General features: G+C 40.2%; 1 protein-coding gene and 1 long non-coding RNA gene across 4 annotated transcripts in view; one reads left to right on the top strand and one right to left on the bottom strand.

The window, feature by feature from the left end:
* The window catches only part of AKAP6 (A-kinase anchoring protein 6), a 251,417-nt gene extending 240,071 nt beyond the window's left edge, over window positions 1-11,346 (top strand). For all 3 annotated transcript variants that reach the window (XM_079954227.1, XM_079954226.1, XM_079954225.1), the window contains exons 13-14: window positions 1,633-5,003; window positions 10,369-11,346. In XM_079954227.1, the coding sequence (XP_079810353.1) occupies window positions 1,633-4,962 (3,330 nt within the window). In that variant the 3' untranslated portion in view covers window positions 4,963-5,003; window positions 10,369-11,346. The remainder of the gene's footprint in view (window positions 1-1,632; window positions 5,004-10,368) is intronic.
* Window positions 1-15,835, bottom strand: part of LOC307204550 — a 56,471-nt gene that overhangs the window by 16,734 nt on the left and 23,902 nt on the right. The window lies entirely within an intron of this gene.

The following is a 15,835-nucleotide window of genomic DNA, read 5'->3' as shown; positions in this document are numbered from 1 at the left end:
CTGTGGAGCTTAGGTGATGAATGGCAAGATGTCCACTAGGTGTGATAGCAAAGCTAATCCAACTGAACACTGACTAAAGGCTGCTGGAGGGTCTACCCCATGACTGTGATGGCTGCAAAAAAACCCCCCTTTCTTTTCCACCACCACCGCTTACAAAGAGTCTTCTAGTAGAGCTCTTGCACATGGCAAGAGGTCTGTTGCATCTTCCTCAAGGAGGAATGGATAGCGGTGACTAACCTCATATTAAGGCAGAAAGTCAGGATATAAGCATTTTCCCTATCTAAAATACTATAGAATTTTAAAATATTACTTTTTCACTTGGCCTCCCATACATTTACAATTCAGATAAGCTTTCACATTCAGATAACAGATAATCTTTTGAATAATTGTTGTTACTAATGCTCAGTGTATTGTACATAACCCAAAGTCCATCTTCCAGTTTGGGTTGTGTAGCATTTGGCCTCCAGATTGGAAATTCCCTTGATAAAGCCAGGTTGAAATGTTAGTATTTTATGTTGGGGGAATGGGGGCATACTAGCAATTCTGTTGGTGTACTGGTCACTCTTCTGTTTAAGAAAGACTTCCTGGCTAAACTGACAGAGGTAGCCACATGTCTCAGGACATCAGCAATCATGCTGAGACTTCCTCTTTTAGTGTGGTGTTGCTCAGGACATCATGGCTGCCATGAGAAGCATTATACTATTACCACCATATTGTATTACAAACCAAAAACATGTACGGTAGGTTATACATTGGGTTGACTGTTCAGTACTGGCCTAGTATCTGAGCATGAAGGGGATTCTACAGTCTCCTCTGTCGTTCTCAGATTGTTACATGGTTATAGTTAGAATAGTCACTCCCTGTCTCTAAAAGCCAAACTAGATATGGCACTAAATTTATTACTGGAGTGGGCAGGAGGGGCATTGAGTGGGACCGCAGCACGCAGTAGGGGAAGTTTAACCTTGGCTCTCCAGCTGCAATTGTAACCAAAAAAAAACCCCCTACCTCATCTTGTCTTCTACACAGATAATCCTAGGCATCCTAAAACTAGCACCAGTTTCCTGAGGAGTTTGTGGTGCTGATCCTGTTTGTAGCTATGGGTGGGGAGACAGACAGTTGAGTCCTTGAAATACACTGTAGATTGGCACCTCACCAGATCCAATACCAGCAGCCTCAACCTTGAGTTTGGGAGCCACTAATTGGACGAGGCAGAATAGGCTGAAGCTTAGACGAGCTGGAGTTTATGGTGCATGGTGACCCCTAGATTCTAGAGAAAGAAGGAACTGCTGTTTTTAATGCGGTTCATCCTTGGTTAAGCAGGTATGAGGGATTCTGTTGAACTCACCGCTATTGCTAGATTTCTAGTTTAGCAGCCCAATGCCCAGTGAACTTCATAGCTAAGATAGAATCTGAATGAGCTTTTCTATGTCCACACTCTGAACTTTACCTATTGTTCTTTACTGTTCTTTATTGTATTTCAGTAATTTATCTCTTGTTTTATGCAGCATAGCAAAACTGATGAGAAATGGGCTTTTTACAAGGAGTAAGGAACTATGTATTGACTTTCAGTTATGGAGGTGGGATGTACTGTTTGTGATTTAACTGATTATTCTATTTCTCTGTTTTTAACAGGAATCCCTGAATGTTATCGATCCAAGCTTAATGGAGCTGAATGGTACAAATGAAGATGCACTAGAATGGGATGAAATGGATATAAGTAATACGTTGATTAGCGTTAATGAGGAATTCAATGAGCTTGATCAAGAACTGAAGCAAGATGACACAAAACTGAACTCTCCCTATGAAGCATGTGGTAATAATGACTGTCCCAAACAGGAGGAAAATCCCACTGTACATGAAAATTGCCTCAGCAGCCCAAGCATCACAGCATCTCCAGGTCCACAAGTCTACCAAGTGTACAGCCTTCACAATGTAGAGCTATCAGGGGAAAATAATATCTCTCTAATGAAAAAGACATCCAAATCCTTCACACTTACACACTTGGACACTTTAAAGAAGCATGTGAATAAGAACTCTTTGTTGTCACCAACCAAACATTTGCCAGAACTAATGGGCAGGACCACTTTGACAAGCCCACAGAATTATATGTATCACAGCGGAAATGTAAGTAGGCATTCTGACAGTCAGAATAAAACAGTCAATGGAAGTGAGGCAGAAGCTATCCAAAATCCTGATGTCCATTTGCAAAATGATACTGATAGAAAGCAGGATAATTCTGTGACTAGCATTTCAGATTCCCAGTTAGGGAATATAGTTGATGTGATAAAACAAAATTTAAAGCAAGTGGATGGGGAGATCCATTTTAATTTCTTAAATACTTCCCAGTCAAAGTCCAGCGACAGAGCTAAAAGCCTGGGCAGCATCGCCCAACAGGACTCTGAGGGTTCAGAAGAGTTGCAACAAGGAAAACACAATGTCTTTACATTTTATGACTATTCTTACCTTCAGGGTTCCAAATTCAAGCTACCAATGATAATGAAACAATCAAACTCAGAAAACGCACATAAGCAGGGTAGTTTGCTTCATGGCTTTTATTTTGATAAAGTCCCCTTGAAATCGGAACATCAACCTTTAGAGTTCAAGCCACTCGTATCTACAGATGAGATTGCTTTCTCAACCAACTTGGATGATGGAGACCCCAAACGCTGTGAATTTTTGGAGGATTTGAAGAAACTGAGCGACCCAACAAATGCAAAGCTGTGCCCTACTTTATCTCATAGCTCTTCTTTAGACTCCCTTTCGGTGACAAATGAGTTGTTTGGCTCGACTGTTTTTAGAAGTGGAGATGGGCTTCATCGTAGCACATCCTTGGAGAGTTGGCTAACACCCTACAAAAGCAATGAAGATCTTTTTAGTTGCAATGGCTCTGGAGACCTAAGTGGAAGTAGTGATTCAGTTGGGGAACTTAGCAAAAGGACCTTAGACCTTTTGAATCGTCTGGAAAATATCCAGAGCCCTTTAGACCAAAAAATAAAGCGTAGCATCTCTGATATCACGCTCCAAAGCACTTCTCAAAGAATGTCCTTGGCTGGCCAGTTGTCATTGGATATTGCGTCTTCTATCAATGAAGATTCACCGGCTTCTCTCACTGAGCTAAGCAGCAGTGATGACCTGTCTTTGTGCTCTGAAGATATTGTACTGCACAGAAATAAAGCACCAGATTCAAATGCATCATTCAGAAAACACCTCAGTCGGTCGGTAGCTGATGAGAGCGATGTCAACGTTAGCATGATTGTTAATGTTTCCTGTACCTCCGCTTGCACTGATGATGAAGATGATAGTGATTTGCTATCAAGTTCTACTCTCACCTTGACTGAGGAAGAGCTAGGCATTAAAGATGAAGATGATGATTCTAGTATTGCAACTGATGAGGATATTTATGAAGACTGCAATTTAATTTCAGGACTTGACTACATAAAGAATGAACTCTACACTTGGATCAGACCAAAATTTAATCTGACAAAGGAGAAGAGAAAGTGCAATCTGGATGATGAAATCCAGGGCTGTAAGAATTTAAGAAGTAATGAGACTTTGAAAGCAAAAGATTCATTGAGCATTGAAAAATTCTTGAATGATTCCATACGCAAGCTTTCAAAAAATAATGGCAACAGTAAGAACACATCAGAGAGCCATGATGAGTCAGGGACAAAAAGGCAAATGAAAAATGATGGCTTTCAAGTTTCCAAAGATCACTTTGTGGATGACATGGAGAATGGAAATGTTACTATTACACAAGAAAGTCCAAAGGAAGAACATATTCAAATTTCAACTGCTGCCATGAATGTTAGCCCACTTAGTAAAGGAAGTGAAAATGAATGTTGTATCTGTGAAGCATTTACTGATAGTTCGGATGATTCACATATGGATGGTAAAGAGCCAGCTCAATTGTCAAAAATATCCAGCTCTCAGAAAGAATATAAAAAACATATTCAGTTTGAAGGCCATTCTATTATAAAACCTTTTACAGAATTTGACTCGGATATGAAAAGTTCAGATATGGCATTACCAGAATCGCTGCCAAATGATCAACAAAGCAGAACAGGAATTAGTGAACATGGCGGAGATTGCTGTGCATCTTTAAAATCAAATGAAGCAGAAGAAAATGCATCAGCTGGCTGTAGTGATTCCTGTTGTAGCTGTGAAACTGCTGCTTTTGATAAAAGAAATGAGGAGGATTGTTCAGTGCACAACTTTGTGATGGAGATAATTGACATGGCCTCAACAGCCTTAAAGAACAAGTCTCAGCCTGAAAGTGAACCAGCTGTTCCACATTCATTAGCCCAGATCAGGGAAAAGGTTCTAGAACATTCTCACAGGCCCATTCAACTTAGAAAAGGTGATTTTTATTCGTACCTCTCACTTTCTTCTCATGACAGTGACTGTGGGGAGGTAACTAAATATGTTGAAGAAAAGACCAGCACTCCAGTCCCTCTAGACTTTGCGGAAAATATTGAATGCTTTTTTGAAGCCTGTCCTGAAGATGAACGAGTGGAACAGCAGGGATATCTTCCTGACAGTGAAGTGGAAGTAAAATACGAAGCCCTGGATTTAACAGATGAACCTAAAACATCTGCTGAATGTAGTGGCTTTTCTTTCTTAAGTGAGGAGATGGACATCAGCATGCCTGGCTCTCTTAGCCAGATGATATCAGATAATTTAAGTTATGCTAGTGAATCTTTGAGTCTGGACATCCCTAATGAATGTCCAGTCTTGAATTCCTTCCCAAATAACTCTAAAGAAAATCATCTCGGAGAGCCACTTGGGATCGCAAGGTCTGAAGAAGGTTTTGCTTCCTCTATAAAGGCCTCAGCTGAAGCCATTCAATTAACGCCTGATCACTTGAAAGAGAAGGGTGTTTTGCACCAGGACACTAAAACTCTTACATGTGAAGAAAACCTCCTGCATCTTCACAAAGAAAGGCACATAAATACACAGAGGTAGAATGTATTCCTCCATGGACACACACGTTGTTTCATAAAGAGGTAGGTACTAAACACTACGATCTTTGCTTATTGCTGACATGACTATAATGAAGCAGGAAATGTGTGGCCTTTCAGAGTTTTCGAGTAGATCATAGCATTGTGTCTCTTGAATTAAAAACCATTCCAGGCCACTTCTTTTATGTTTAAGATACAGATACAGACTCAGATAAACAAGCATCAGCTGAGAATGGCAAAGATGCGTTCAAATCACTACCTTTATTTGTCAAGATTCACAAAAGCAGGAGCTGATCCCTAGCTGATCACTTCACATATTTCCTTCCCTGTGAAAAGCAGCTAGTTAAATACTATTTTCAGCTGATGTGAACAGCATTCATTTTGTACTTTGGCTCAATCTGTGCTCAAGAAAGAAAGAAAGAAAGAAAGAAAGAAAGAAAGAAAGAAAGAAAGAAAGAAAGAACTAGCCCTTGTGTGATTCAGACTTCTTGGTTGTATTTCCTCAGATATTTGTACTATGCAAAATTACCCAATGAATCCAAGAGAAATCAGTAGCAATCTTCTTTCTGCAATGCAGCAGTTATCAGTGGAAGCAGATTCAAAAGAGATGCAATACTTTTCCCCACTATGTTGGGGAAAAGGAAGATGGGAGAAACTGAGCGTTACACCTAGTATATTCTGGGCTTTCCTCAACAGCCCTTTGCTTCCTATCTGGGTAACTCTGCTCAGAGACAGCAAACTAGTCCACACCATGAGGGTGAATATAGCTGATCCTACCTCTGTTGATGGGGAAGGAAAGTTAAGATGAGAGGATCTCCACTTGCTCTCTTGGTTCTAGGTTACCCAACTCACTACAGCCTTCTGTAGGCATTCAGGAAAATGGCTTAACACATTTGTGGAGGGCAGGGGACAGCAATGAGTGCACTAGGCCCCCACCCTCATCCCCATCCCCATCAGTGAGTTGGATTGTGGCTGTCTACATTGGAGTGTTTCCTGTAACTTGGAAGCTTCCTGTGTGATGTAGATCAGTGTTTCCCAACCTTGGGCCTCCAGCTGTTTTTGGACTACAATTCCCATCATCCCTTGCCACTGGTCTTGCTAGTCAGGGATGATGGGAGTTGTAGTTCAAAAACAGCTGGAGGCCCAAGGTTGGGAAACACTGATGTAGATCACTGTAAAAAGCAGGGTTCCGCATCACACAGGAAGCCTACATAAGTGGAAGCACTCTGCAACTCAGCAAGTACACTTGTTACTGTTCTCTGCTCTGTCACACACATTAGATTAGTCAGTTTCTTAAATGCCTGGAGAAAACATGTAAGACAGGAGAAAGGAACAGCACATGCAAATGCACTATCTAAAGCTATTCCTTTCTGGTGATTGCTATATGGGAATGCAAACTGCCCTACTGAAATAGAAAAATGACCCTTCTCTATTGAAGTACTGTGTGGGCAGCTTGGAAGAGGATAGTGGTATCTTTCGCAGGTGCCCAAGTATGATGTGATCCTGCACCCCCATTGCCCTGAGCTGTAGAAACAACAGGAGGATGACACAGTTAAGGGAGAAGCACTCACAGCAATTTCATGAGAGTTCCAACAGAACTACAATGTTTACCATTTCTGTAACACAGGATATATACATAACACTCTACCACAGCGGAATCAAGTAACGCCCTGATCAAATGCAGAGAGGAATATTAATTTCATTGGCCTAACTCTGCAAAGGATTGTGTTGAAAGAGTCTGCGGCAGTTTAAGGACTAGTACCTTTGGGCTACAATCCTATACATGCTTGTTTGGGAATAAGCCTCATTTAACTCAACAGGCTTATTTTTTGAGTAGACATATGTAATCTGATTCTATTGTTATTGTGGTTTAATATTTCTTGGACTACAAAAGCTTATGTCACAATAAACATAATGATTTTTGAAGTGCCACAGGTCTCTGTGATTCTTTTTTCCCTGCCAAAGACAAACACAGGTTTCTCTTTTTACCATTTGTTTCTGCAAAGATAGACAATGTTTTGATGATAAATCTATGTTATATGCCCTAGTCCAGCTTCGGAGTTCCCTGTGTGGATTACAGTACTTGCTGGTTCAGGAACTCTGAGCATAAACTACATGTACATCTAAAGGAGGATATTTTATATGCATTAAATTTCTTTCATTGGGATACACATCCTGATGTGCACCCCCATTTGAATTTAGTATTTCATAAATGCCTTTTAAAGTGCAATTTGAGCTGGATTGGGGAACATGTCCATAGAAAATTGGTATTTCCAGTGCAACCTCTGCTCCTGTGAACTTATTTCATTTCTTGTGCTATCCAGCATTGACAAAGTACCATCCCATGGGCCCATTTTTCCACCTCATTATCTGTGATCAGAACACTACTATTTATTCACACTGTATTTTAACAACACTCTGTGTAGCGAAAACAGTTTTGCAGTTTTTACACAAGCACCATTTATTCTGGAGAAATTCCAACACGGCAACTGCTTGTGAACTCCTGAGATTAAGAGACAGTGCAGTCGCTGCTACAGCCAGCTCAGCCTCTGAAAACACCCGCTTGTGTGAATTGTGCAAAGGCGTGAGCAGCATAACGTTAACATTCAAGTGACCTACCACTGCCCGTTCACTCAGAGTAAGACCCACTGAGTTCAATGGGGCATACTCCCAGGTTAGTCTGTATAGCAAGGTTAGCCAACATACTGCCCTCCAGATATTGTTGAACTAAGAACCTCATCAGCCCAAGCCATCACTGCCAGTGTTCAGGAATACTTGGAGTCATAATCCAACAACACCTGCAGATCACTAAGATTGCCCTTGTTTGTGGGATTGCAGCCTCAAGATGGCTTTATGTGTGGAAGTCCAGGCGCATTTTGCTGGGGAACTCTGGGTCAGAGTACTGTTTATGTTACAGTGAAAGGAAACTCTCTGCCGAAGGCTCTGGTATCTGTATTTTCAATGGATTCTAGAAGTCCCTTTCCCCCACTGTAAGAGCTTAGTCGATACTTTAACTTCATCTCTCATGCTATGGGAAATGAATTAGAGGCAATCTATCCTAATTTGTTAACTTATTCAAATAACAGTTATTATACTTAACTATGCTAAAGATTATCTTTTTGGTGGCAGATTGTTTATTTTTTTGATGAGCCTAATTACTGATTTTCCAAAGGTAATTTACATTTATTACTAATACATCTCTTAAAATGTGACAGATAAATGTTGTTCCCATAAGTGTATTATGAAAAAAGTTACTATTTAAAAACACATTATTTAATTTGAAAGATAAATGGCAAACACCATTATTTTTTTTCCTGGAGCACCTGTGCTGCTAAGCTCATTAAAATGTGTGATTTTATGTGGAGCTGTGATACTTAAGAGAAAAATTATCTATGGTATATGTGTACCCTAAAAATAAACTCAGTTCGCAAAGGTGACAGTATGCATATTTACCAACGTAGCTCAACTAATTTCACATGATTTTTGCTCCAGCTGCAAGCCAGAATAAAGCTGTTGTGAGCAAATCTATTTTGCCACTGAATGTATCTAAGTTGTAATTTCATTCTTTTAGCACCGTGCTATAAAACTGACCATTAAGCAAAAGTAATAGCAGCTTTGAAAAGTTCTATATCAGGAGTGATAATTCTATCCTGTCATCTGGTGTGGTTTAATACTGCACTACTGTTGTTGTTTTTAATTTCCTCATGGAGGTGAAAGCTTCCAAAGAATAAATATACAAATCAGATGAGATCTCACACTCTTCTGTTGTTGCGTTGAGTATGACCCATGACCCTCCCCACCTGTAGAATTTTTTAAGGAACATAGGAAGATGCCTTATACCAAGTCAGAATATTTGTTCCCTTTGTCTAGCATGGTTTCCTCTGACTCTGGCAGAAGTCTTTCCCATTGCCTGCTACTTCATCTTTTGAGCTGGAGATGCCACAGATTGAAGGTGGAACCTTCTACATGCAAGAATGTGCTCTTCCACTGAGCCATCTCCCCTTCCCAACAGTGCTAGAACTGGCCACCATTTGTACACATGGAGCACAGTCATGGAGGCAACACATTTGCATAAGGCAGATCCCACTCAAAGATCACCCTCTTGGGTGACTGATTCCAGTTCATATGTGGGGGGTTTTCTGTATCCTTCATTTCAGTATATATCCTCAGACAATCACATATCTCAGCAAATTTGTTCTGGGATGCCTGATTCCAGGCAGAAATACTGGGTAGTACCCAACTGAATTGTACTCAGACCCACTGAAGTTAATTTATGCATATTAGTCACAACTAGCCAACCAGTTGTTGTTTTTTAATTCCCTGATATCGATGTAAGTTTAGATGTTTGAAATGCATAGAGTCCTAGAGTGAGGCTTTTTTAATTGAAAGCCCACTACTACAAGTTTTAAGAACAGGCATGCTACAAACTTCCCAATGAAGCATTAGGTTCCAGTTCAAACCACATGCCTGTGCTTTGCTTTTTTTTAATACAATTTTGTGCAAACACCATTTTCTATAAAAATAGAGAGGTCAGTTACAGCAAATAAGATCAAAGCTGAAGGTACCTGGATAGAAGCAGCTATTTCCACTTAATTTGGAAGGCATATAATGCAAGCCTGGAGTGCCACCTCGGAAATGCTTGAGAGAGGTACTTTGTACTAATCTCTTAGCTGTATTCTGACGGTTATTTCTTCATAATCCTCATCATAAGCTTTGACTCTTTGTTGCATAGGTTAACCCTAAACTCCAGGCCATGAAAGTTCTACCTAATGAAAAAGCACTCATTGCTCTCACAATATATTAATGCAGCATCTTATATTTACAAACTGTTTGCATGAGTCCTCTCACTTTGTTGACTCACTTGTTTTATTCTTCAGAGAGCTATAAATGATAACTTAAATAGTTTGTGTAACCTACTTACACCCCAAGCCTAAACAGATTACTTGGAAGTAAGTTCCCCTGATTTTAATGGGACTTCCTTCCATGTAATGGGTTTAGGGCTGGAGATTATTTTGGTTGGTTGGCCTTTATTGAGTCATGCATTCCTATTGATTGGTACACTTGCAAAAGGCAGAGAAGGTAAGTTCACAGGCACCTGAAAGGACAGGATGGAGGGAAAAGGTCAGGCTTGATTATTTCCCCTGTGCCTTTTGAAACTAAATCTTGTTTTATAAAAATCAATGAGGTTTCTACATCAATAAAAAGACATCTCTCTGATAGTGACTTAAACCTCAGGCTGTGAAAAATTGTTGCTCGTATCCTGTCATTTCTTTTTTTTTTTTTTTGCATATAAGTACATTGGTATGACGTCATGGAGTAGCTATTTTTGGTTGGTCTGAAACAGGCTTGTGTTTTGTAAATGAAAATGTACTTCATGTAACCTGCTATTACCTTTTTCTTTTTCTTTTAGAAACTTGGCTGCATTTCAAGTGCAGGCTCATCCTCTAAACTCTGGGATGACCTCTAATTCCATTGTATCACTGCCTTTTGTTACACTTGACTCCCAAGATAAATTTTCCTTCCAACTGTGATTTGTCCATGTTGGTTTTGTGGCCAGGATGCATATGCTGGTCCTGTTTCAATTTTCACTTTTGCTTTGTAACAAAACCATTTGCTTTCATGTGGATTTCTTTCCCAAGCTACCTCTTAACAACTTACCCTTCCAAATGTGTATGTCGTGTATTTACGTTTCAGCCACAAAGTTTTTGGGTTTTTTAAAAATGATTTTGCAGTTCCACAGAATGTATTATTATTCTGGATCACCATTTCTGAATTGTAAAAGTCAGTTATTCTCCTATTTTATGTATTAAATTTGATATTTTATGTGTATAATGCATATTGTTTATTGAAAGTATTTTATGTTATAGAATGGGAATTTTATTTGATTGCAGCGAAAGGAAAAGCCCTCGTGCTCTTGAATCAACACAGTGGAAGTTACACAAAAGAAATACAAATGCATCCTTTCATTTTAATTTTACAAGATTAATCTATGCAACACTTCAAGAAACAACTACACAGTGTTGTATATTAAGAACTGTTAACATTCTACTGAATTAAGTACAACATTTTGGTTTTCTACAATGCTTCTTGAGGTGGTAATCAGAAAAAAAACCCCACATTTTTAAAAATTGTGCCTTGCTGTATTTCTTATAACATTTATTAAAAAGCTGCTTTCATAGTAAAATTATGTTGGTTTGAAGGAAGGAAATAGCAAGGTGTGAATAATTTCTGTATATATGTATAACCAAGTGTAAACATTGATGTATAATTACAGTATAAAATGCTTTAATGTTTGTGATGCCCAGTGGTGTGGAAAACATAAGCCTTAAAACCACTAGATTGCATGATAATTAGAACTGGCATAATAAATGTAGTTTACTGGGGAAAATTTGGAATTGACTCTCATTTACCTGAATCCTGTTTAAAAGCAAGCAATGCATACAGTTTCTAAAAACTATCTATTTACTTATACAGTCCCGGTCAGTACTGTGTAGGCAATATAAGAATGTATAATGAGGACACCTAAGTCTATGCACAGACCAAACACTGATGATTTGCCCAAACATCTTGGCCATTGCATTCAAAAAAAAGTTGTTTTATTTATTATTGTTATTGCATTTCTATCCCGCCTTTCCTCCAAGCAGCTCAAGGTGGTATATATGGTTCCCATTCTCCTCCTCCTCATGGTTATCCCAACACCAACCCTGTGAGATAGGTTAGGCTGAGAGAATGTGACTGGCCCAAGGTCACCTGTCATGGCTGAGTGGGGATCCGAACCCCGGATTCCCAGGTCGTAGGATAGCTAGAACTACTACACCCCACTGGCCTTTAAGATGCAGATATGATGGAGACCAGAGATCTTGCTGCTAGAAAATGAAGAATATATAAATATGTACATCACATTAGGGTTAATGTTCAGTGCTGGAATGTTTATTAGTTGCAGTAACGTAGAAAATGTATTATATATACATCACCATATTATATAGTATATATATATAGTTATATATATACTATATAACATCACCATTTGTTGATCCCTTGTTCCAAAATTTCCAAACCCACTTGGAGGCATTTTCAGCCCCATGGAGGAAGATACTTTCTACTAGTGCTGACTAAATAAGATCCTGAAAAACATTTTGAGGGTGGGAGAACAGGGTAGGGGCTCCTGAATCCTTTAGGAAACTTCTTTTGTTCTAACCCCTGTGCTGATCAATTAACTTAAACAGGTAGATCCCTCCAGAAATGATGGTCTTAGAAGGCCTGCTTCTCTCTTCTCTCGCCACTTACATCAGTCCCTTCTTTAAACCTTAGCAGCATTAACTCAAATATGGTTCAAGTCTGCTGCTTGTTTATACTTCGAAACTAAGGCAGCAAAATGGTTTCCTACTGTTGCAACCCTCGTGGGTTCAGCTAAAATAGAACAGCTCCTTTCACGCCAAAGTGCAATTTCTGATGCAGGTTTGGCCACTGTTGATGGTAGAAATGTCAGAGGTTTCTTATGTCCATGAAAGCAGCCAACAGAAACCTGTGAGCTTGCAAGGGTTTATCATGTGGTAAAAGGGTGAAGTGAAAATATGTTTGTGCGTCCTCTGATCACCTTTCAGCTTTGCTGTTTAGTTGGCATGGTCCAAGTCTGGCCCCAGGCTTTTACAAAAGGTCCCAGAAAGGTGGATTGAGCCCTGCCTTGTATTGAGCCCTGAGGAAAATAATGTCATTTGGCTTCAAATACCAATACAAAGCTTGCCATTTTAAAAATGTGGTTGGAGAGGGGCTGCTTTGAGCCAGAAAGCATCTATATGTGCTTGGAAAATAATATACACCAGGTTGATTTTCTCTGCACATATGATAAATAACTGGCACCACTGGATATTAATCAAAAAAATATCATTGCATCCTAATTGTCCTAATAATGCAATCAAATGTGTTCTAACTATTGTTTGTATTATGATGATGTGACTATTGCACTTAATCCAAAGTGGATTGTTTTTTAACATGGCAAACAGGACACAAGAGATGCATTTTCCAGCTGCTGACATTGTGGCAAGAATCAAAAAATGCCCCTTAGTCTCCTTAGGTTCTTACATTCATGCCAGTCCCAATTGATTAGTGTTGCGTTTGGCAATATCTCACTAGAAGTCTTTTAGAAGTGTTTTCCCCTTATGCACAGGGACTGTTTTCATGTGCTAATCTGATTACAAAAGAATATTTAATTTATCTGCGTTCTGCGCCAGTAAATAGCAGGCTGCCCTGATATTTATTTTTATTTTACTTTTAGCAGCTTTTTGCAACCACAGTTTACAACGGTACACTTTGCTTCAGGTAGTGCACACCGACTTGTTTGCAACTCTGGATGCAACAGTGAACACAAATCTGTTCCTCCAAAAGGGAGTCCAACTTCCCCAGTTAGACTTTGTTCTGCTTTCTTTTCCTCCATTGTATACAAAGACAATACCTGGCCCTTAAGTCCCCAGATGACATCTCATGTGTAGATGCAGAGCTATAACAATTTGCAGGCACCATTGTGCAGAAGCAAATTTAAGAAGGAGCAGATGAGGGGGTCTTAGGATATGTGACATATTGGACCAAACAGCCTTAATCAATCCTCTAACACTCAACTTCACCGGATGAGCTCTAGTGTTACGAGAGAGGGAGTACAATGTTTATCCACTTTTTCCATGCCATACATAATTTTATAAACTTCTATCACGTCCCCTCTTGCTCAGCTTTTCTCTAAACTAAAAAATCCCAAACGCGGCAACCTTTCCTCATAAGGAAGTTACTCCCCTAACCATTTTGATTGCCCTTTTCTGAATCTTTTCCAACTCTACTATATCCTCTTCGACACAATAGGTAGATCTGTCATCAAATTTCCCTCATTCAAAGTAGTTTGGAGAAGTGCTTTCTTAATTGGTATAGCACCATTGAGGGAGGAACCATTTAGCTTTTTCTCCCCAATCCTGGTGCTGTTTCACCTGACTTCATTACAAACATGCTGAGCCTGCTGTTGGTCCCATTTGTGGGGGGAAATTGCAGGCCCAACACTCACTCCACATGAACAGTATTTGCTGCTGTTGTCATTATAGAATAATGATATGAATGAAGCTCATCATTCATTAACTTAAGAGTGAACTATCCTACTCGTTCCACTTTTCCAATGTGAAGGATACTGTTTTCTATTATTGAGTTTCATGTAAAACCATCTGTGATGCATGCACACACTGAGGGACAGGAGGGATAAAGTCTGGAGGTGGGATATTGGGTTCATATCCGTCATCATTCTAAACCACTAAACTACAAAGCCCAGGGCTTGCTGATCAGAAGGTCGGCGGTTCGAATCCCCGCGATAGGGTGAGCTCCCGTTGTTCGGTCCAGCTCCTGCCCACCTAGCAGTTTGAAAGCATGTCAAAGTGCAATTAGATAAATAGGTACCACTCCAGCGGGAAGGTAAACGGCGTTTCCGTGTGCTGCTCTGGTTTCTCCAGAAGCAGCTTAGTCATGCTGGCCACATGACCCAGACGCCATCTGCGGACAAACGCCGGCTCCATCGGCCTATAGAGCGGTATGAGCGCCGCAACCCCAGAGTCCACGACTGGACTGGACTTAAATGTCAAGGGTCCTTTACCTTTTTACCAGTCATCATTCTTTCTCCTACTTTGAATGTCAGCTACACAAATGTACTGCAAAATGTATCATGGGCATTTTGATTTTGGCATAAGCTCCTGGAGAGTAAAGAAGATTTTCTCACAAGGGCCAAGTATTTGAGTAAGGTGTAAAATTGACTATGCAAGATGAACTCTCACTGGAGTCATTCTTAAAATATTTTTATGCCTGTATTTATGTGGTATTCATTTTAGTATAGGGTGCTCGACTAGGCCATGGACTGGTAGCTTGCAGAATTTGATCTACAGTGGTACCTCGGGTTACATACGCTTCAGGTTACAGACTCCACTAACCCAGAAATAGCACCTCGGGTTAAGAACTTTGCTTCAGGATGAGAATAGAAATTGTGCTCTGGTGGCACGGCAGCAGCAGGAGGCCCCATTAGCTAAAGTGGTGCTTCAGGTTAAGAACAGTTTCAGGTTAAGAACGAACCTCTGGAACTAATTAAGTACTTAACCCGAGGTACCACTGTATTTCTGTTTAAAAATGGGGATGTGGGGGATCTTCCAAAGAGACACTTTTGTGGAATAAGTTTGAACCTTTTTTCCTATCATAACATGACAGATACGAAAAAGTATTGAAATTAATGAAAGGTTACTTAAGGATGATCTGTCATTCACCATCTTTTTCATAGCCCCACTGCAGTGAAATGGACTAGTTGTGAATTTGGAAGGTTTGAACAAAGATACCGCAGTCCTTTCCATGACATGTAATTAATCTGTGGGTTTTCACTGCCACGGCGAATGACAGGATCAGAAAGCCTGGTGGGACTGTGGCTGGAACTACATAAGCAGCTGAGCTATGAAAGCAGCCAAATGTGTGGCAATGGAAACCAATTCTCTTCCTCAACAATATGGCCACATATAGGAAAAAAGGAGGTTGTCATGTTTAAAGTCGGACTGTTTCTCCATTTAGATCAGTGTTGTCTGTTCTGTAGTAGCATCTGGTGGGGCGGAACCAGGTGGTGCAGCATTACTTAACTGGCTTACCCATACGAAGGTCGCTGCTGGTAACTGAGGGGGATGAGACAGTGGGGAAGGTTGGCACAGTGTGGGTGCAGAGTCTGCTGTGGCAGGTTGGCTCCACCACAGTTCCCACACCATGCTGACCTCCCCACCACGCCTCTCCCTCTCAGCACCCTTAGCATACCTGGACCCTTACAAAGTTATATAGGCAGAAAGAGACAGCTCTCTAGAAGCTTCTAAAGAGCTTACAAT

Source organism: Podarcis cretensis (assembly GCF_951804945.1).
Source record: "Podarcis cretensis genome assembly, chromosome: 1".
NCBI lineage: Eukaryota > Metazoa > Chordata > Lepidosauria > Squamata > Lacertidae > Podarcis > Podarcis cretensis.
Note: the sequence above shows the minus strand (reverse complement) of the source record. Positions and strands in the feature narration are given on the sequence as shown.